Consider the following 23253-nt stretch of genomic DNA (forward strand, 5'->3'; position numbering starts at 1 on the left):
TGTTGAGAACCCAACTGAAGCCCTCAGTAAGAACGGCAAGGGCTCCTAACTGCATGGCCGACTCTCCAGCCTCAGGGCTGTGTCTCCCTTTGGTTTTGCGCTCCCCCAGCCTGGCATACGCTAAGCAGGAAATGATGTAAATGGGTGGATGAGCTTCGGGGAGGACTCACCACTGAGTATACTGATGTGGAAGACTCGGAGCTGATGACAATGTCACCCACGCGGATTGGTGTTTCAAACTTTTTCAATTCCTCTAAGACAATATCTTTCCCCTCCTCCCCACTCTTCTCTTTCTCCTCCTCTTCCTTCTCCTCTTCCTCACCTCCCTTTTCCTTACTTCCCTCTTTTTCCTCACTTTTTTCCTCTTCCCCTGTCTCCTCTTCCTCCCATCTCTCTTCTCTTTCTTCTTTCCCTCTCATTTCCTCCTCCTCCCCTCTCACTTCCTTTCCCTCTATCTGTTCCTCCTTCTCTATCCACTTCCCCTCCAGTCCCTCTCCGTCCTCCTGAGACTCCTCCCAGGACAGAGTGCCTTCAGTTAGGCTCTGCTGCAAACGATCTTCTTCAAAACTCGGATTATATTCTTCTTCTTCTTCTTCTTCCTCCCCCTCCTCCTCTTTGTCCATGTCTCCACTTTCTCTGGATTCTGCCAGGGGTTTTTCTTCTTTATCTGACATTCTTCTGTAGTTTCCTCTACAGAAAATTTGACATAGATTCAGCAGGCCCCTCTGTTTCCTACGCCAGCTTCCTGATGTGCTAACACGTCGAAACGGGCAGAAACAGTTCTGGTTCCTTCCTGTGGGAGGAAAAAAAGGAATTGCCAGCTACTTGGGAAAGCCTAGCTCAAGTCTCAGAAATCTTTAAAATATTGACTTCCAGGGCTTCCCATCTTTCTAGGACGGATCTGAGAGTCTTCTCACTTTAAATAATTCATATTCCCACAGGCAGCAAAACATATAAGGCAAGCATTTGCAAAACCCTGCTGGCAGGATAAGAGAGGCAGGGAGGCTGGTGATTGAAATGTAAGCTTTCCGGTTAAAGGTTCCCTCCACAGTCCTTGTTCTGTGACTAGACACAAGTCACTTTGCCCTTCCCTCAAATTTGCTCACAGGCAAAAATAAAAATGATAATCCTAGCCTGATTTGAAGACTAGGGTGATACATGTCAAATACTCAACACAGGTCCACCAAGTGTTCACAAAATGTGATGGTGGGGGTATCAGGTAATATGGGGGGTGGGAAGCAAAAGCTTTTGCAAAGAACTTGACAGTTTAAAAAACCTTTCGGGTAGGTGAGACCCTAAGTCTGACTGCCTAAGGTAGACAGAGCCCCCTCTTCTGGGACTCACATGGTGGGAAAACCAACTCCCAAATGTTGTCATGTGATTTCAACACATTTAACATGGTGCCAATAAATAAATAAATTAATTAATTAAAAAATTTTTAATTCTGAACTGGAAAGATGACTTCGTGGTTAAGAGCGCTCTGGCTGCCCTTTCAGAAGATTCAAGTTTGATTCCCAGCTCTGACCACAGGGGCTCAGAACCATCTGGAACTTGAGTTTTCTGTACTCTGTAGACATTTCATAGGTGGCACACAGAACCATCTGGAACCCTTTTCTGTACTCTGTAGACATTTCATAGTTGGCACACAGACATACATGCAGACAAAACACTCTTGCACATAAAATCATTTTTTTAATAAAAGAAATTTAATTCCTCTGATACATTCTCTTATTTTGCACCTACAAGGATTCTTGTAAGAGTTTGGGAGCAGGAGGGCTAGGCCCATATCTGTAATCCCGGGATTCAGGAGGGAGAGGCAGGAGGATCACTCTGAGTTCTGGGCCAGCCCAATCTTTCTTTTAAAAAAGAAACGAAAGGGGTTGGGGATTTAAGTGGTCTTTAGGAAAAGCGCAAAGGCCCCGATTTCGGTCCCCAGCTCCGAAAAAAAAAAGAACCAAAAAAAAAAAAGGCGAAAAGTTTGTGGCTCTGAGCGTGATTTGCGACGGACAAAAAGAAAGCTCAAAAAAAAAAGTTTGTGGCTCTGGGAAGCGTGATTTGCGACGGACAGAGCTAGAATTTAGTTCTTCTGTTTGGAAAAAAAAAATGCCACTTTGCCAGCACACTCGCCCGGACGATTTCCACACCCAGGCAGGGGCAATGCCACAGATGTGTTGGTTTATCCTACAATTAGATCCAGGAGTGACCTCTTCCTCTTCCTGAGGACTTCCCAGATCCCACACCCTTGCCCCCTGCCTGGCCAAGGCCCCCACCCGAGCCGCACCCCCCACTTCACACTTACAGGGTCGCTCCCACGTCTTTCCTCAAAAGCCTTGGGTCGTCCTGCCTCGAGGAATCCCAAGAGACCGCCAGTGGCTCCTGTCCATACTCCCTAGTGACCGTTGCCAACCAAGCTCCATCCCTATGGCAACAGCTAGTCGCGCCCGGCAGGAAAGCAAGGAAGCGGGATGGTAATCACGTGCCCAGAAAGCGGCCTCCAACCGGCCCAGCCTGCCCGCTGCTGGGTTAGCTGCTCTCGCTCTAGCTTTTTCCTATAGGGCACTTCGCTAGAGCTATTCCCCACACTGGCAATTCTGACTTTCTCAGAGTTGGACAAGACGTAATGAAAAAGTGTTTGTAGTTATTTTCTTCAGACTGGGCATTCGGAGGGTAGAGGCATGCTCGGAAAACTCGGAGGTGGGGGGTGGGGAATCCCTCAAGTGTCAGGAAGCCCTTTCTGGGGTCATAAAAGCAGTAAAATAAATGAATGGATGAGTGAATGAACGAATACTAAATGCATAAATCAAAATTAGACGATGGGTCAGGTGTGATGTCACACACCTGCGAACCCAGAACTAGGGAGATGAAGCCACAAGGGTCCAAGACAGCCTGGGCCACAAGACTTTACTCTGTGTGAAAAGATTTCCGGGAGCTGCCTGAGTTGTACATCCAGAAAGTGCCGTGGGGTTTTCACTGACGGAGCCAGATGCTCCCTCTGAGTGACCTGAGAAGGCTCACTGGTCCACCTGGCTGATTTGGGTGATTGTTCCTTCAGTTCCCTGTCAGTGCAAGGTAAACAGATGTGTGTTCATGCCTCTCCAGGAAGCCATGCAAGAAATGGTGAATCACTTAGTAAGATTCTCCCAGCACTAAACCCAATGTTCTGGCCTCACAGAGGTTGCACCCAACCGCCCACCTTCTCGCCAGGTCACGGCATGCAGAGTTTAGCTAACTGGGATTGAAGCTATGTGGCGGGCATCATCTTGCTGTTAGCACGAAACATTTCAGCTTGGTGAAGTCCATTAGCGATGTTTGTGTTGAAGCGAGTCAGAGGAGCCCAAAGGTGGCATCCTGAGCTGTCCAAGGCCTGCTGCCGCCACTATGGGAGACTATGAATGACTCCCAACAAGTGCCACCACCTCCCATGTCCGAGTGTTGGTGATGAGGTGCATACCTCAGAGAGGATGAACTGAATGGTTGGTACAAGCTGCGGTTTATTATAGTGGGACTTAGAAAGAGGCTGGAAACTACTTGGACTTCTAGCCTACAACGGGAACAGCAAACACAAGTAAACATAGCAAGTCTGGCTACAAGAGAGGGATGCATGGGGCTGTCTGGATGAAGCAGCCTGGGGGAGGCTTTCAAGTCCAGCGTGAGTAGTCAAAGCAGGAAGCACGCATCAGTACTGACTGTCATCAGATAAAGCTGGTCTCTGCCTCCATCCCGAGCAAATCCAATCCAAGGACACAAGCTTCCTTGTAGAAAGTGCCAGACATCCAAAACAGAAACGGGTGGCAACTGGGGAGTGACTGGGGCACATGGAGAAAGGAAGAAAAACAGAGTCACTAGGAATCACCTACACCAATTTTATCATCTTAAAATCAGAAGGAAGTAGCATCCACAAACACCTTCACCTCGGCAACAGCAAGCGCACCTCACCTTCCCACGCTGCCGACCCCAAGAGGGTCAATCTCTTTGTATTTTGATACAGGTTTTCTCTGTGCAGCCCTGGCTGTCCTGGAACTCACGCTGTAGACCAGGCTGGCCTCAAACTCAGATCTGCCTGCCTGCCTCTGTCTGCTGAGTGCTGGGATTAAAGGGTGCATCACCACCACTGCCCTGTGGGGAGGCTCAATTACAAAAGCCCAAATCAGGAGCTATCTGCAGGGTCTTTTATTGTAGAAGTAAATAAGTCTGCTGTTTTCCAGTGGGTTACTGAAGAGGAAGCCAACACCACACTGGGCAACCTGTGAGGCCTTGTGACCTTTGCTAATTTTGTTTGGAAGCAGAATTTTTCTGTGCAGCCATGGCTGTCCTGGAACTCACGCTGCAGACAGGCTGGCCTCAAGCTTACAGATGCACCTCTCTCTGCCTCCTGAGTGCTGGGGTTGTAAGTTTGAGCCACCTCTACCTGGCCTTTGCTATGGTGGCTACACTGACCCAACTTCCAAGGCTGCATCAGACTCTCACAGCACTGCTCCAGGGCAGAGCGACACTGCCAGCTGCTCATCCCCACGATGAACACTCATAGAGTACGAGGTCCGGGTTCAGTTTCCAGACTAAGAATCAACCTGACTTTAGCCCGGGAACTGATTTGCTTTGCACAACTTCCTTTCCAGCTCCTTCTGAGCTTGGTTCTGAGCTCATGTGGAATCCAGGAGGGACTGAACGATGGTCACAATCACGTAACTGCAAAACGGGCTTTATCTGAGGAGGAACCCTGTGACGGTGACAACCAGCCAGGTTTGGTGGCACACACCAGCAGACCAGGGGACCAGGGCAGGAAGATCCCAAGTGTAAGGCCAGTCCCGTACACTGAGCTCCAGGCCAGTCTGAACTCCTGAGGTCCCATCTCCCGCACAACCCCGCCCCAGGCGTGTGGGCCTGCAGGAGGACATTGCGGGGAGAAGCAACGTCTTCAGCTTTGTGGTAAACCCAGGCAGGACTGGGCTACTGCGACCCTGCCTCAGAAAGAAAGGAGGAATTTGCAAGTCCCTGCGGCACTTAGGGGTGTGGTCTCTGGAAGGTCGACCATATTCCTCCAGGGGAAGAGCCCACACCCATGAATATACCCGAAGCACAAATTGCACTCAGTAGGCTGTTTATTTAAAAAGGAAAGAGAGGGCAGGCAGCTAGAAAGTGAGCATGAGAGGACGTCTGAGAGGGACTGGAAGTGACAGGAAATATAGAAATGTACCATGTGCATGTATATATGTGTGTATGTATGTATGTATATATGTGTATATGTATGTATATATGTGTGTATATGTGTGTGTGTGTATGTATGTACGTATGTATGTGTATAATACATATTTCTCAAAGTCTAGCCAGCCATGTCAGTACATGCCTCTAATGAGGCAGAGGCAGGAGGATCTCTTGTCAGCTCAAGGCCAGCGTGGTCTATAGAGGAAGTTCCAGGACAGTCAGAATTGCTCAGAGTCCCTGTCTCAAAAAACAAACAAAAGAATAAAACAAAAAAAAAAAAAGGAAAAAAGAGAAGAAAATGACATCAGATCATTACTTGCCAGCGTCACCCTCACTCACTGGCTCATAATCAGACAGGCTTCCCAGACAGGCTACAGCCTAATTTGCACTTTGCACAAGACGTAGCTAGGCACAAACCACATTTTTAATAATGCCTCAACCCAGAGACTACATCAGGCAGCCAAAGCGTCTCTTCCACCTCGACGCTCAGGCGTCCGCCACTCTCTTCCAGATCCTTACACTTGAGGGAGCCGAGAGAATGAGGAAATCCCCCAGGCCAAGCGCGGGCCCAGCTGAAGAAGCTCTCCTGCAGCTCCCAGGAAGCAGTCATCTTTGGAGAGGGGTAATATTGCAGCTGTAAGAGAAAACAGAGACACCACTCAGGTTTGACGGCTCCAGCCTGGGAAACCAGCAGGTGCACACTTCTCTCTGAACAAGACTGTACTTCTTAATGGATTCACACTCCCTGTGCATGTAAGAGAGTGTGCATGCATGTGCCACGCACAGCCTGCAGGAGTCAGTTCTCTCCTGCCACCATGTGGATCCTGGGAGCTAACTCAGGTCAGAGATTTGGCAGAAAGTTCCTTCGCCTGCTGAGCCATCTCGCCGGCTACTTTGCTTTCTCTTAAAGACAATGCCCCAGTCTCTGAGAAGCAGAGACTCTCAGATGACCTGAGACTCACTGCCTCTTGCCTGCAGCCTTATTCATTAGAAAGGTTATTTAGCCACCAATTTCCACACTCTGGGGACCACCATCCTTCAGTGGACCTGTCAGCACCCCCAGCCCTCTGTCTGAGCACACCCTCCATCAGGACCAGGGTGGGAGAGCATGAGGGAATCAGACCCCAGCCTTACCCCAGCAGTCCTTTTCCTGCCCAGCGGGTGGGAGTCAGTCTGAGCTGGTGCTTCTCCCCTCTGCGGATCACCATGACATTCAGGGGCTTCTGAAAGGCAAAGAAGGTCGTTCCAGCCCCTGCTTCCGTCCACTCAAGCGGACTCAGAATGTGGAGAGACCACTTTCTGACCATGAAATGGACCACTCTGGGCCCCTAACTGGACAGGTTCCTCTCGCTGGTCACCAGCATTAAAGGACAAGGAAGAAATTAAGAAATTAAAAAATGGTGGGAGGGTAAGAGTGATAGGAACTATGATGACTTGAATGAGAACTGTCTCCTTAAGTTCCGGTATCTGACACTTGGTCCCTACGTGAGACCCTATTAGGACACAGACCCACTGTGGGAAACCCCCAAACCTGTTTTCTCACTAGCACTATGTAAACTCTAAGATAAGCTCTCGCCAGCTTGGGAGGGTACAACAGTTTCCTGCTGCTCCCCAGGAAAAGAAGGTAATTTTTTTTTTTTTTTTTTTTTTTTTTTTTGTAAGGGACTCTAAGGCTGGCCTTGAGTGGCCTGGCCCCTGGTCACCTCCCAGACTCTCCCCTATTCTCCATGTTCTCGGTTCTGAGCGCCAATCAACACTCTATGGAAGCTTTTTCTCCCCCTGCCTCCAAGGCCTGCGAACCAGCTGAAGGCGCTCTCTTGCGGCCACTCCACAGGATCAGTTTCTGTACCTGCCAAGATCAACCCTTAGCAACACTCTCCTTCAAGCCCAAACTAAAGCAGGACCTCACTGCCCTCCTCCAGCCCTCCTGCACCTCCCCTGGTAGCACTGGTCGGGATATGAAACTGCACATCCAGAACACGGATTTAATGTCTGCTCTCAAAGCAAGGACCCCCTCTTGGTTTTGTTCAATGCTGGAGCCCAGCCCCCAGCCCAGAAGTAAGCACACACAGGGAGATACTTAGGGAGGGAGAGACACAGGGCTCTGATCTGTACTTTCAATGTTTTTGCAATGTGATTTTGTGTGTAAGATAAATCTGCAGTATACTTATTACTGAGACAGTTTACATACGATAACGATCACGTCTGGCTCAGTGCGTCTCCTGCACTCAGACCCATCCCCACCATCCAACTGTGGAATGTTTGCATTATCCAAAAGACCATCGGCCAGCAGTCCTCATCCTTGCCCTCCCGCCCCAGCAACCACCAGCAGATCTCCTTTCTATCTTTCTGGACCTGCTTTTTAGGGCGACGTCATTGAGGAATCATGGTTTTGTGGTTGGTCTGTCACTTTATCTCATGTTTTCAATACCCATGTTGTAATGTGTAATGGACTATTTACTACATTCCTGTGGCTGAACTAGACACACATCATTTTTATAATAAAGGCTACACACACACACACACACACACACACACACACACACACACACACACACACACACACGAAGTATTTTAGAAACAAAAGCCAAAAGACAGTGTGCTGGGATGGTGGTGCACCTTTAATCCCAGCACTCAGGAGGCAGAGGTAATTGGATCTGTGCGTTTGAGGCCAGCCTGGTCTACATAGTGAGCTCCAGGACAGCCAGGGCTACACAGAGAAACTGTCTAACAACAACAACAACAACCACCACTGAACCATTTTCATAGATCAAAGCCACGACCTGGCACCTGGAAATGGATGGACCACTGAACCATACCCTGCTAGATGAAGACAGTAATTGTTCTCCACGGAGATTTCCTGGGCTTTGAGAGTATAGAATTTGATTCAGACCTGCATTTCTACAAGGAAAGCTGATGAAAGTTTGCTAGCAAAAGCATAATCTTGACACAACTGGAGACCACCAAAACGCTAACAGCACAGCCACATTTGGGGTCTTGTTGACTCTTGACTCTCAAGTAGGGCCCTGAGGATCAGGGCTGAGATCAGCTGTGTGGTTTTCAAACTCCTCATGGCAGCTTGGCTTTTATCTGACTGGCATACGGGACTCCCCAATAGTCTTCTGGAAAAAGCTTCTAAGGGAAGATCTATAGTCCTAGCAAAGAAGCTGGGACCTGGGGCTGGCAGGCTGGTTGGCTCAGTGGTTAAGAGCACTGGCTGCTCTTGTAGTGAACCTGGGTTCAATTCCCAGCACCCACAAAGTAGCTGACAACTGTCTGTAACTCCAGACCCAGGAGGTCCGACGTCCCTTTCTCATCTGGATGGGCATCAGGCATGCATATGGAACGCATACACAAATGCAGGCAAAACACATACAAAATAATAAATCTTTAAAAAAGAAGCAAAGGCTACATTCATGTAGAAGAATGCAGATTAAGCCCAGAATCTACTCTCAGTCATCACCCAAACCAGGACACACCCTAAGTGTCCCTCACTCCTATGTGGATACACAGCGGATGACACACAGGCACACAAACACCACCTCTTCATCTGAGTGCAAAGAACCATGCTGGAGAGAAGTGCTGAGGCCAGCATGGTAGGAGGTACAGCAGCGCACGCCTGTAACCCCAGTACTTGGGGGAAAGTGTGTGAAGAACTGGGGCGCAGCTCTGTGTAGAGGGCTCACCTAGCACATGGAGCCGGATCTACAGAGCGCACCACACAGAGCCACCATGGCGGAGCACGGCTGTAATCCCTACACTTGGGAGGCAGCGGCAAGTCCACTCAGATTCACCGGGACAGAGACGACAGAGATGAGCGACAGTAACAGAGGAAAGCTTACGGAGACCGGAGAGGTGAGCACAGGGCGAGCAGAGAGGGAGACCCTCCTGGACAGATGGATGGCATGTCCCAAGTCCTCTCCCACGCCTCCCTTCAGGATCCCCAATTCCCTTCTCCCCGACTGTGGGCAGGATCTCACAAGGCACCCCTAAGAGATAAGAAGTCAGAACTGTGCGTCTTCTGGGATTAGGGGGGGAAAAGTCTTGTGGCCTCCTCACTGCTCTACTGCTCTCTTCACCAGAGGTACACACACTCAAGTGGTCTAAGAAGCCACAGCGTGAGAAATGGGAGGCTCAGGCCAACCACGGGATGGAGGTGGAGCCTTTGGGTGGCTATGGTGTCTGCTGACGTCCTGGCAGGTCTAGCAGGAATGGCTGACTTTCTGTCCAGCTCAGCTAGACCAGTGGTTCTCAACCCGTGGGCTGCAACCTCCTTGGAGAGAACCACCATTTCACAGGAGTCTCCAAAGACAACCTGACAACACAGATGATGACATTACTATTTGTAACAGGAGAAAAACTACAGTTGTGCAGTAGCAACAAAAGTAATTTTACGGTTGGGGTCACCACAACATGAAGAACTGTATTAAAGGGTCGCAGCGTTAGGAAGGTTGAGAACCGTTGTACCAACAGACAAGCAGCACCTGTGGTTTTGGCCTTCTAACTTTCTAAATGGTGTTAAAGGAAAGCCAACAAGACAAACAGAGTCTTCTAAGCAATCCCAAAAAGAGCACCACCCACCTATGGTATTAATAGAGGTGACTGTAAACTAGCGGGCTAAGTACTCATAATAACGAATGGTACCGGGACAACTACTATCTATCTGGGGGAAGAGTGACCTGGTAATGGGTGTCTAATTACACTATTTAACTAATTATAAAATAAATTCCAGGGAAATCTATGTGTCAGAGAAATCAGGACGTGCATGCATGGGCTGGAGAGATGGCTCAGTACTACGTAAAACCAGGCACGGAGGAGCACTCATAACTCCAGTGCACTGGAGGAAGGACAGTCAGAAAGTCTGAGATCATCCTAGGCCACACAGTGACTTCCCCAACATCTGAGATGTAATTTGTCTCAAAGAGAAATGGTTGTCAGTGGCCCTCCCAGAGCCCGCAACCCTTTTTTACACACAGGCTTCACAAGGAAAAACACGCACACACACACACACACACACACACACACACACACACACACACACATACACGCACACACACACACACACACACACGATCGTGCTGGGTGAAGCTGGAAACATCACGAGGTCTGAGAAAGCAGTGATGGACAACTGTACCCCACAAACAGCTGTAGGGGAACAGGGCATGTGCCAAAATAAGACGTCTTCCAGAACAGCTCCCGGACACAGAGGGTCCAGACAGGATGACCAGGAAGGGCCGTCATCTGTGTAACCCCCAGCGCTATGTATTGAACACTTGCTTCCCTCTGGAAAACGCTCACTCTGTGAGGCTAACCCCTTGGTGTGATGGAGTGGGAGACTGGACTTTAAAGGGGTGACATTTATGGGGGTGGAGCCCTGGTGACAGAATTAGTGATCCATCATTTGTGCAAACTATGGACCAGGAAACACCCCTACCAGACCTGAATCTGCGGTCCTCTGCTCCTGGACTCCCGCCCTACCCTCTGAACCGTGTGAGCAGCCTCTGTGGCCTGTGAGGCACCCAGACTCACCCCCTCGCTGTGCTGCACCACAGTGCCCATGTTCTGCAGAGACTGGAAGTTTTGGGTGTTCACAGAGCCGAACTCCACAATTTCATCATCCACTTGCAGGCCCTGAAGACAGGAGAAAATTAAAAACCAACTAAGAGGTTGAATGCGTTTCTGGTCGTTTTTACTGCTCAGTATACAACTCGGTGGCAAGGTCAAGAGCTTATCTCCTACAGGGAGCGTACGGCAGGCTCTAGGTAAGGAGGTCAAAGACTCATGGAGGATCAGCGAGTGAGCTCACCGTGGAGGTTCTTTCTAGGGCAGATCTAGCCAGAGGGCTCCAGATGTGCCCAACAGAGACCTTGTGGATATGTAAAAGGCTCCAGCTGCAGTTAGCCTAGGCATACTTTTTTTTTTTAGACAAAGCAAACATTGGCCCTCCGAGTCCCTAAGCAGCAGCCACAGGGCTAAGGCCAGCCAGAGCCAGCGCGGTCCTTTCATTTCCGATCCAAGCCTAGACACTGCTTACTGGCCTCTGTAACGACGCCCGCCAGAGGGCGACTGCAGTGAGGCACCAGGTGCTGCGGATGCAGCTCTGATTAAAGAGCTGGTGTGCCGTGTGCAGTCTATGACTTGGCTTTATTTTGCTTTTTAAAATTGTTCGCAGCACTGGGAATCCAAGTCAGACAAGAGCTCTGCCAAAGAGCTACACCCTCAGTCTTTTGTTGATTTTATTTCAAAATAGCATTTTCCTAAGTTGCCCAAACTTGAGTGAGTCTGTCTCCGCTGCCTCGGTGGTTGGGATTATGAACATACACCACCGTACCCCGTGGCCTCGTGACCTTTTCACCCAGTAGTCTGGTGACCTTTTAAAGCTCTTTATTTTATTATCTAATGTGTTTAGGTATTTGCCTGCTTGTATGTCAGGTGCCCATGGAGGCCAGAAGAGGGCACTGGATCCCCTAGAACTAGTTACAGGTGATTGTGAACCTCGACTCGAGTCCTGGGAACTGAACCCAAGTCCTTTGGAAGAACAGCCAGGGCTCTTAATCACCGAGACACCCTTTATCCCCCAGCCTTGGGACGACTTGTAGGGTCTGGATTCAGAATTGAGTTGTCTGGTAACACACGCCTTTAATGGGGAGGCAGAGGAATGTGGATCTCTGTGAGTCTGAGGCCAGCCTGGTCTACAGATTGAGTTCCAGGACAGCCAGGGCTACACAAAGACACCCCGTCTCAACATACTAAAGAAAAAAAGAAAGGAAAGAATCCAGTTTTGCTTCCCTGGGGCTGTGTGTGCTGACTCGGGTTGCTTCAAGTTTGTGTGACTTGTCCTCGTGGGTCAGACAGGGAGAGCGGGAATACTGCCCAGCCAGTGTTGAATTTAAATGCATGGCCACAAACTTCTACATGAATATTCACAGCCGCATTATTGATAACGGCCCCAAGGCAGAAGAGATCCAGACATCCGTTAACTGACCAGCAAGCACATGCCTGGAACATAACGGATATTACTCAGCCGTAAAATGTAACAAAGCCTTCATATGTGCCTAGGCCCTGAACGAACCCTGAAAACAGGACTGCATATAACTATGAAATACACAGAATGGGCAGGTCTGTGCAGACAAGAATACCAGGGTTAGCAAGTCCTGAGTGGCTTCTGTTCAGCACCAATAAAAATACTCTAAAGTTGGTGGTGGTGCTAAATGTGTGGCCATGCTGTACCCTGCAGTGAGTCATCACGGCCCAGTAACACTGCTCAAGAATCTATCCAAGGACACCGACATCACTTCAAGCTCTCGTCACTTTTTTCCTTCCCTGTCCAGGGAAATGGGTCCACGCCTTTAATGGGGAGACATGTATCACCTTCTACACTGTGTCCCTGGGGTCCCACAACAGGTCTCTCCGTGAGTCCAGTGAGCTGACCCCATGTACACCAAACTCTGGCCAGCATGTGTCAAAGGGATAAAGGAATTCAGCCACCGAATGAGAGGGTGGGTCTGGCTTCTGGCAGGCCTCCGCACCCAGGGCTACCTAACTCATGGTACTGCTAAGAGTAGATTTGGGGGAGTCGGCAAAATTACCGCAATACTGGCTGGGGAACCAGGGCTGATACTGTTCACTTTGGCAAAGGCCTTGGGTAGGGGGGGGCTGTCCGAGGCCAGCCTACGGTTCATGGCCTCTTCTCGCGCTTCAGCCATGTCCCGAGCCTGCTTCTCTTTGTCCCGAGCGTGTAGCTGGTGTAGGGCCTCCTCCACCTGCTTCATCAGTGCCTTGTGATCATTCTGGAGACCTGGAGAGCGAAGACAAGGGAAGACAGCTCAGGACACAGGAGGATGAGAAGAGACACTCACAAGAGTGGTGACACAAGAGCCTAGTGAGCCATGTGTGGGATGCTCAGTGTAGGTTAGGCTCCTGCCAACTGATGGGGCTCGAGAGGCAGATTTAGTGCTGCCAAATCTTCGATTTTCCTAGAAAGGCTAAAAACTAAGGGCTTTGAGGGAACTACCTCTAAGTTTTCAGTGCTAAAAGCTAATTCAGAATGTTGAATCAAGGGCTGGAGAGATGGATCAGCAGTTAAGAGCAGTGGAAAGGACCCAGGTTCAATTCCTAGCACAGAGGGAATCCAATGTCCTCTTCTGGCCTTTGCAGGCACCTGGCACACAGGCTGTATACAGGCAAAACACCTATACAAATAAATAAAAATTAAAATAAGATATATCCGTGGTAGTCCAACAGATCCTGTCTGGAGGCCAGTCCTGCAAGCAGCCAGCATTTAATGTCCTTTTAAAACCTTAAAAATTATTTTCCTCCTTCCCTGGATCCCACTCCTTATTTAACCCAGACCACTAGGTTAATATAACTCACTCCATAGTCTCAAAGGCAGCCTGGTACCATCGCCCTGTCAGCCAACGCACATGTGGCACACACGGGTCACAGACTTCCCAACTCTACAGGAGCTTTTGACTGGGCTGTTTGGTCATTCAGCCTTCCTGTCACTGTGGGGCAAAGGTGAGGCCCTCAGGAATTAGGGGACTTGGATACTCAGCCCACAGAGGCAGATGTGAGGGGATTAAAAACAGACACCGGGCCAGGAAGGTTTAAAGTGGAGTCAATGTCGTATACACAATCCATCCGTATTCTCCACACTGCTGTGGGTGAGAGGACCAATGACTGAGTTGCTAATATATTACAGTTCCATATCAGAATTCAAAAGGTTCATCATCGCCTGGACAAACCCTTCCACAGCAATAATTTCAGAACTAAACTTAAGCTGTCACAAACATACCGTGCTAGCACTTGCTGGTAATTAGAGACTGGGGACTCAGCATAGGGGACCTTTCTGTACAACCTTCCCAATTTCAATGTAAGCCTAGGATTGGTCCTTAAGAAAAGCCCATGTTTAAGAATACATTAAACTTGTGGGAATAATCTTTCAAAAGAATACTAATAGGGGGAATTGTTCAATCACATTAATAAAGTCATTAAGATGATACAAAATTAACACAGAGTAGAACAGTGTAAAATGGCCAGAAATAGGCTCGGCATAACTGAAAACCCCAAGTGGTACAGTAAGCTCTTAGCGTGCAGCCCTGGGTTCCATTCCCAGCAGTGAATGCACACGCCCGCGCACGCCCACACACACAGTGTATAATGCTGCTGTATTTCAAATTAGTAGGAAAAGAATGGCACTGGAACACGAAGATAATCAGCACTGAAAATCAGCACTCCTCAAACCTGCCCAGGTCCTGCTTATGTGGAAGGGAGCGGGCCACATCCCTGGGGGCTGAGAGGCTTGGGGTGAAGCTCAGGATGTCCCTCCTACTGGCTGTCTTCACACGGTTTTCCTATTCTCTGCACTTCCTTAGTCGCTTTAATGTAAAACTGGACCTTTTTAGAACCGGAATATTCAGGAAGCAGATGTTCTGAGATGCTCTGTCACCACAGCGTGGCTTCGAGGGAGCTTGCACCTCACTCACTCTGCATCCCGCTTATAGAAGAAGTTTCTTTACCCGAACACCGCAGACAAAGCCACCGCATCCTCAGAGGAAACCATGAGGTGCAAACCATGCGTGACTGGTCTCCTACTGTAACTGGATGGAGGGCCGATTATCCACCAGTGCCAAGTAAGAGATGCTCGCATCCTCACCCAGAAGCTGGAGCACACGTGACCTCTGGACCCCGAGAGGAGGGATGTGCCTGGATTTTCTGGGAGGGCCCAGTATCATCACGGGGGCCTTAACAAGTTAAAGAGGGAGGCAGGAGGGGAGAGGAAAGATTTGATAGCAGCATCAAAGGTTAGAAAGATGTGGCCGCTAAAGACAGAGGATGATGGCCGAGAGCCAGAAGACAGACACAGGTGGCTTCTGCAAAGATAAAGAATGACACCAGCCCCAGCCACTAGGGGGCACCAGGCCCAAGGACACCTGGATTGTCAGCAGACTTTCGGGCGGGCTCACCTCCAGAACTGTCAGAGATAATAATCATCTGTGGCTTGTCACAGCAGGAACACAAACCCAATGTCCTCTGCGGGTGCCATGCTCTGCCAGGTACTTCATGAGCGTGATGGGCCTGCAGCAAAGCAGGCTCGCTCAGCCTTCCTGACAGGCAGAGAGCTGTGAGAGGAAAATGCTAACTGAACGGTGAACTCAGGGTGGGACGCCAGAACCTTTTCTCCTGTCGCCTGCCTCCTGCCTGAACACAGCCTGGGCGCTGAGTCTGAGAGCCAGCCCAGGTCTTTTCTGCTTGCACAGTGGCCGCCATGTCACTACCCTGCAGGGCTGAACCTACCTCCTGGACTCCATGGGGCTGGTGAGAGACTGGTCTGGGCTTCCACTCTTAATTCAATGAAGTCCCATAACAAAGTAAAGTTTTCATTCCTTGTTCTTTACTTTCGTTTTTAAAATCCTCTTTTAAAAAAAGATTTATTTATTGTATGTATGTGAGTACACTGTAGCTGTCTTAGACACACCAGAGAGGGCATCGGATCCCATTACAACAAACTCCTGACCTTTATAGCTATACGCTACCACACCTAGCTTGAAGCCAAGTTGTTTTTGTTTGTTTTGTTTGCTGTTGGATTTTTGTTGTTTGTTTTGAGACGGGGTTTTTCTCCAGATGGCTAGCCTGGAACTCACCCTGTAGACCAGGCTAGCCTCAACCTCACAGAGATCCATCTGCCTCTGCCTCTGCCTCCTGAATGCTGGGATTAAAGGTGAAAGATGTGGGGGTTGGGGATTTAGCTCAGTGGTAGAGCACTTGCCTAGCAAGCGCAAGGCCCTGGGTTCGGTCTCCAGATCCGAAAAAAAGAAAAAAAAAAAAAAAAAAAAAGGTGAAAGATGTGTGCCACCACATCTCACTTTGAAGCAAAGCATTTAAAATAAAAAACTAAGCCATCAACACAGAACTCTGCCGTCTCCCCAGCCCCTTGGTTCTCAGTTCCACGATGGAGACAAAGCAGAGAAGCTTCGTAATGCTCAATGTAAATCACCCCCATGTCTTCTGCCCCCCCACCACAGGCCAAGACAGCCCCAGAGAGGGTCACTCACAGATGATGTTGTGCCTTGCTGTTCGGACCTGATACAAATCCACATCTGCCCGGGGGTAGCCCTCGCAGTCCACCAGAGGCTCGTTCATGCCAATTCCTTTTTGCTGGAAGAAAGATATGTGGTTAAAAAATCTCACAGGTAATCAAGATGCAAGTCCCTAGACCTCTGCCCTTCTAACTCATGATAAAAGGGACAGCAAGGACCACACGGTGATGTCTTTAACACACACCAGGTCCTTTAACTGTGTCCTTACAGCTACCCTCTGTAGTGGGTACCATTTTTAATTGATTTTTAACAATGAAAGCAATGAGGCCACAGAGATGACTCAGCGAATAAAGATGGCTGCCACTGAGCCTGACAACCCGAGTTCAATTCCTGGGGCCCAAAAGATGGAAAAGGAGCACAAACTGCACAAAGCTGTCCTCTGACCGCCATGCGTATTCTGTGCATCAACACCCCACACACACACCATACACACATTAATAAGACACAAGCAGTGCACGAGAACAGTCCACACAAAGCAAGGCTGGACCGTACGTAGGTCAGTGGTAGGGCACTGGACGGGCACATGCCAATCTTGGATTTAATTCTCTACAGCACAAAAAACAAATAACCACCCACCGGAATAAGTAGGGCTATAGGATGGAGCTCAGTGCTAGAGTGCTTGCCCAGCACACATGAAACCTTGGACTCCTCCCCACCCCTGCAGAACCAGTGTGATGACACATGACGGAGAGGCAGGAGAACCAAAGTTCATCCTTGCTTATCCAGTGAGTTCAAGGTTAGCCGTGGAGCCATGAGATCGCCTCTCCAAACCCAGTTAATTAAAGCAACATCAAACCACTCCAAAGCCTTCAGAGCCTTCTCTCCGCCCCATCCCTGACCTCACCCCTCCAACTCCTTCCTCCCAACTGCTGACGCCTGGCTGAAGCCTTGATGCTAGAGGAAGCAAACTCCAGAGACCGCAGTGGGACCAGGTCTTGACTCTTCCAAAACTAAGAGACCTAAGGGGCATAGCAAGGTCCCTTCATCACTGGATGGCACGGCTGCCTCCAGGGAAAGAAACTGACCGAGTGGCTGGGAATTAGGCAAGGGCGGAGAACTTTTGTATTTGATATACATTAGCAGGTTCTGAATCTGAACACTGGGAAATGTATTCCTTACTCAAAGCAACACATTCATTTAACACTTTATATTTAGTCTCACTGTTTACCCAGGCTGTTCCCAGCTCGCTGGAATCAACCAATCCTCTTGCCTCCTGAGGAGCCTCCTGAGTCACTGGAACCGAGGTACCTCCGCTTTGGGGCCTGCTTTAGTAACTATTTATTTGAGGCAGGCTCTCACACTGTACCTCTGAAACTCTAAGAATATGTTTGAGTATCATAACCAACATAGAGGGAAGAGGCTTATGGGGGCTCAGAGGCTTGAAGTTTCAGCACACAAACGGACAGACTCGTTACACGCTGTCTGCATGGGTGTTTGTTTGTGGGTGGGTATATCTGGAGACTCTTCGTTTTAACTCTGTGGAGAAGCAGAACATTATTGTGGAAGCCACTCCATCATGATCCTGGGGGGAAGGAAAGAAGGAAAAAAAGAAAAAGCAAAAGCCTGTGGTTCCACTGCCCCTGCACTCCACCAATGACCTACAGTACCCCAGTGAGGGGCACATCCCCAGTGATCTACAGAAACCACTCCAGCAAGGGCACTCATCCAGTGACCTACAGAGTTCTGCCTCTTCACAGTTCCACCAGGTCTCGAGAGCAACACCCTGGGCACCAAATGTTTAATATGGGAGGGGCATTTGAGACTCAGAACAGGACGTGCCATACACGTGAAACCATGCAATGCCAAGCACACTGACACACTTATAATCCCAACATGGAGGCAGGCCAAGACAGGACAACTGCAAATTTGAGGCCAGCTTGAACTAAAGAGCGAGTTCAAGGCCAGCTGGGACTTTTAGCCAGCCATGTGTCAAAAAAGGAAGCTAGGTGTCGCAGTGCCCACCTATAATCTCAGCACTCAGGAGGCCGAGGCAGGACTGCCAAGAATTCAAGGCTAGCCTGGGCTATATAGGAAGTACTAGGAGATAGCCAGATGAAAGACAGAACATGCACAATACAAGGTGTCTTACGTCCTTCTGACATGGCTTTCAAGGACTATGTACATGATAGCACGGGCAAGCATTTACAGCACGATTAACTCAGGAGTCCTTCTACTGTCAGCACCCGTGTATGGTGACTGTGTTCTATTTATCCGTTGGCTGGAGGAATGTGTGGCTTTGCACTTCCTAGGCATTTTAAACAATGTGTGAAGCCCAACTTTAGCTACTTTGTGGGTTCTTTCTCCCACCCTTCTCCACCCTTTTCTTCCACCCTTTCAACCCCCTAGATAGGAGAGAGAAAGGACAGAGGGGAGGGGGCAATGTTATCATCAGACCACTTCCAGCTGAGTAGGAACCTCTGAGTTCCTTGGGGCAAGTTTGGCCAGGACACCCAATTCTTCTTCTTTGCACATGATTAGTTAACCAACTGAGACCAACAGCAATCCATAGCAACCACCCAACAACCAACCACAACTCCACCACTCAGGGTCCTAGCATTTACAGATCCTCCAAAAAGTCCCCAAAACCCCAAATGCCACACAAGCACAGAAACTGTCTGCAGCTGGCAAACGCAGGCTGCCGCTAGAGCACGCAGCAAACCACAGTCAGCTGCTGTGGACAGTCTGACCAGCACCCCTTGGGATTATAACAAAAGCCAGACATGGTCCCGTATTTGTGGTTTTCAAAGGAACCAAAGTTCTCAATACAAATGTGAATGGATTTTTGCATGACATGTTTGCAACAATCAAAATATCAAATGAGGAATGGATTTTCTGGGTTATATGTAAACTCCTTGTTTATTGTTTTCGGACAGGAATTACACCATTTTACAGTTGTATGGTATTTCCAATTTCTCTGTGGTCTCCTAGAATATCACCTGTATTTTTGTTAGACCCATCCTGGTGAGTATGAGGCAGTTCTCACTGTGATTTTAACTACATTTCCCTAATAGCTCTGACCATTCAGCATGCTTTGCCTTACGTGTATGAGTGTTTTGGCTCTATGTATGGACGTGGACCGTGTGCATGCGGTGCCTACAGAGGTCAGAAGAGGCATCGCATACCCTGGAAGCGGAGTTACAGATGGCTGTGAGTTACCACGTCTGTGGGTGCTGGGAACTGGACGCAGGTCCTCTGCAAGAGCAGACAGTGCTCTGAATGTGTGCCTGAGCTTCTAAATCAGCCATGCATACTTAAGTTAGGGAACGTCCACTTAGTTCCTATGCCTTTTTCTAAGGAGGATGCTTGTGCATGTATTACTGTGATTTACTGCTGCTTTTAGTGCACACCCCAGGCACCAGCTTAGGAGACAGTTTGCAACTACTTCCTTCCATCCTGTGGCTTCTCTTTTCATATTCTTGACTAAGTATTATGAAAGGGGAGTTTTTAGCAGTGATATCTAGTTTATCATTTTCCTTTCATAATTTCTTTTTACTTTTATGTGGGGGAGGGACAGGGTCTCACATATGTACTCTAAGCTGAACACCGAGAGCCTGTCTTTTTTTTTTTTTTTCTGTTTTCTGTGTAGCCATGGCTATCCTGGAACTCACTCTGTACACCAGGCTGGCCTCAAACTCAAACTCAAGAGATCCGCCTGCCTCTGCCTCCCAAGTGTTGGTATTAAAGAAGTGAGATGGGGCTGGGATTTAGCTCAGTGGTAGAGCGCCACCTAGGAAGCGCAAGGCCCTGGGTTGGGTCCCCAGCTCCAAAAAAAAAAAAACCAAAAAAAAAAAAAAAAAAAAAAAAAAAGTGAGATACGACCACCCAGCTTGGAGCCTGTCTTTTTAATTAATTAATTAATTAATGAAAAATCAGAGCAGACTTTTAAGCTTCAAGCCCTCAGCAACCAAAAACCAAGTTAGCCAAAGCAATTAGCATACACTCTTACCTTACAGTTAAGAGAAAACAGCCTCAGATTCTGTGCAGCACAGTTATAATTTTTCCTCTTCTTATTTGGTTTTTAATGCATGTGTTTGTGTGCATGCATGCAGGGGTACCTGTGTGTGCACATACATATGCATGCCATGCATGAGTCAGTCGCAGGATAATCTCAAGGGGGCATCCGCAGGAACACTGTCTACCTCCTTTGAGACAGGGAGTCTCACCAGCCTACAGCTCGTCACACAGGCTAGACTGGCTGGCCATAAACCCCGGGGATCTTCCTGTCTCTGCCTGTCCAGTTGGGATTACAGACAAGGACCACTATACCCATGAGTTCTAAGGACTGAACTCAGGTCTTTGAGTGTGTGAGGGATGCATTTGACAGTAGCTCCCCAGCTCCTCTACCTACTGCTGGTTTGTTCAGACGGGGCCTTGCTGTTTCACTGGAATTCTCTGTGTAGAACAGACTGGCCCTGAACGTGCGGCAATCTCCATGCCTTTGCTCCCGTGAGGTTGAAGGTATACAATACCGCACCCAGCTAAACAGTAAAGAATAGACCAATACCAAAAGACAATATGTGAGGTGTATGATTCTCCTTGAGTAGGCAAGTAACTTCAGTTTAAGAAATGAGTTTTGGCCAGGCGGTGATAGTGCACGCCTTTAATCCTAGTACTTGGGAGGCAGAGCCTGGTGGATCTCTGCGTTCAGGACAGCCAGAGCTACAAAGAGAAACACTTATTCGATCAACAAAACAAAAACTGCTTTTTACCTACTTTCAGTACAGGTCTAAGCTTTACCAGCCCTGAGGTCTGTGACTTAAAACAAGTGACTTCTTACTTACATACACACACACACACACACACACACACACACACACACACACACACACACAGAGGTTATAATTTTTTAAAAGAGATTAGTGTCTGTTTAAATGTATCCCCGAGCATGTGGAGTTACACGTGTTTGTGGGACACGTGAATTGTAATACGGTGAGTGCAGGATTTGAACTCCAGTTCTCACGATTATGCAGCCAGTGCCTTTAAACTCAGAGCCATCTCTCCAGCCCCTGACTCTGCCTCTTTGAGCTTCAGGGACACACACGACTTAACAATGGAGTTGTGACAATCTCCTGATACAACACACATACAAGATACTACCTTTCAGGCACATGGTCAGCACCTACCTGGCATACAGAACCTCTAGAGGATCCATTATGTGACACCCGTCCCCCAGGAGTCATTGCACCCAGCCTATCTGAGTGTGATTTAGCCTCCCCTTCCTCTACAAACTGACTTGTGGTTTTAAGAAAAATACATCTGCTTAGGAGATAAACATCACTGAGCCAACCACTGCCTCTTTGGTGCATTTGCTCCACTCTGGGCCTCAGTTTCCCCATTTACAGTAAGGGTAATGAGCTTTATCTGTCATTACTCAAAGGAGCCCTTAGTAGCAGAGGTGGGAGTTATCCTGAAATACAGTCTTTTCCCCAACCCAATTGGAATCTGCATTTTATTTTTACTTTGTTTGTTTGTTTGTTTGTTTAGACAAGGTCTAATATAGCCCAGGCTGGCCTCGAGCTTACTGTGTAGGCAAGAATAACCCTGAAGTTTTGATCCTCTTGCCTCCACTTTCCAAGTGCTGGGATTAAATAAGGATGTCTTCCCTGGCTACAACATGCAATGTAACAAGATGCCCAGTTAATTCTCACAGTTGACACTTAAAAAGCCCTAATGAAAAGCGGGGTACAAGGCGCACCAAACCTTGTACCATTACCTATAGAAGGTGACAGTGGCGATTATCACTATGCCTCAGCAAATATTCTATCCCTGTGACCAAGGCAGTTTAACTAATGCGTTAGGCCTACCACGGTGGCACAAGTCTGTGAAGGATCACCAGTTCGAGGCCAGCTTGGGGCTGCGTTAAAAACAAACAAACAAACAAGAAGCTTAAAAATGCAAAGTTAATGCTTCCGAAAATGAAAATAAATCCCACGTCAGGGGAAAGTACTTAAAACGGCGTCTGGGGGTTGGGGATTTAGCTCAGTGGTAGAGCGCTTGCCTAGGAAGCGCAAGGCCCCTGGGTTCGGTCCCCAGCTCCGAAAAAAAAAAAAAAAGAACCAAAAAAAAAAAAAAAAAACAAAAAACGGCGTCTGGCCCGCAGCAAAGGACCCCTAGGATTCTGCTTGGCAGGAACCCCGAGCCTCATCACTAGGCCTCCCCATCCTGTCCGCCACACTCACGCTCTCCAGGACGTCGTAATTAGCCTTGATCTGCGCCTCGATTTCCTCCTTGCGTCGCATCAGCTCCTGGATGTCGCTGACCGCGGCCGCACGGGCCTCAGAGGACTCTGCCCGGTGCCGGACTTCCTCACTCGACATCGCGGACCTCAGCCTAAAACGCCGGACGCCAGGTTTCCCGGCTACGGACACCGGGAGGCTGGAGCTACGGGTCCTCCCAAGGGACAAAATACTTCAGCCAATGCACAAGTACTGAGTTTGGAGGTGGGGCGAGGTCACCGGAAACTCCAGCTAAATAGACCACGTGGTTTTCAGATGACCCGGCAGAGCTAAGTGGAGACAGGACGACGTAGGCTTTAACTCTCGTTTTATACGTGACTTATTTCCACTTTTCTTTCTCATTCCTTCCTTTCTTCCTTACTCCCTTTTTCATTCTGCCCTTGTTTCTCCCTCCCCCGTTTTTCAAGATAGGGTTTCTCTATGTGCCTCTGCCTCTTGAGTTCCGGGATTAAAGCCACCACATCCGGTTCACACATAGTTTTCATTCACTCAGCCTTCACTGGTCACCGGCTGTATGAACGTGAGAGTATCCAGTCTTGCCGATCCACTTCAGTTCTTAATATCTACGAAGCCCCTGAGCATTTAGAAAAATGCTTTCAAGCGATTTGCTGCCTTTCTCAGACAAGATCAAGTGTATCTCAGACGGGCCCTCAAACTCACTCTGCAGATGAGGAAGACCTTGAAACTATTTCCAAGATTTTAGAATTGGAAAAAGG

The 23253-nt window shown here is 48.6% G+C and overlaps 1 protein-coding gene across 3 annotated transcripts; it reads right to left on the bottom strand.

The window, feature by feature from the left end:
• Positions 1-3471: 3471 nt before the first annotated feature.
• Positions 3472-22746, bottom strand: Psmd9 (proteasome 26S subunit, non-ATPase 9). 3 transcript variants are annotated; one of them, XR_004386013.1, is made up of 7 exons: positions 22481-22744; positions 16257-16359; positions 12792-13000; positions 10732-10833; positions 6337-6425; positions 5722-5836; positions 3472-3806 (listed from the first exon to the last, which is right to left on the bottom strand). XR_004386013.1 is itself a non-coding variant. In XM_032886823.1 (6 exons), the coding sequence occupies exons 1-6, from the start codon at positions 22616-22618 to the stop codon at positions 5809-5811; spliced, it is 669 nt and encodes a 222-aa protein (XP_032742714.1). In that variant the 5' UTR covers positions 22619-22745; the 3' UTR covers positions 5605-5808. The 3 variants fall into 3 exon arrangements, 1 of the variants encoding a protein (XP_032742714.1); XR_004386014.1 differs by lacking the exon at positions 3472-3806 and adding an exon at positions 5082-5439 and having other exon boundaries at positions 22481-22746; XM_032886823.1 differs by lacking the exon at positions 3472-3806 and having other exon boundaries at positions 5605-5836; positions 22481-22745.
• Positions 22747-23253: the final 507 nt, after the last annotated feature.

This window comes from Rattus rattus, chromosome 16, assembly GCF_011064425.1.
Source record: "Rattus rattus isolate New Zealand chromosome 16, Rrattus_CSIRO_v1, whole genome shotgun sequence".
Classification (NCBI taxonomy): domain Eukaryota; kingdom Metazoa; phylum Chordata; class Mammalia; order Rodentia; family Muridae; genus Rattus; species Rattus rattus.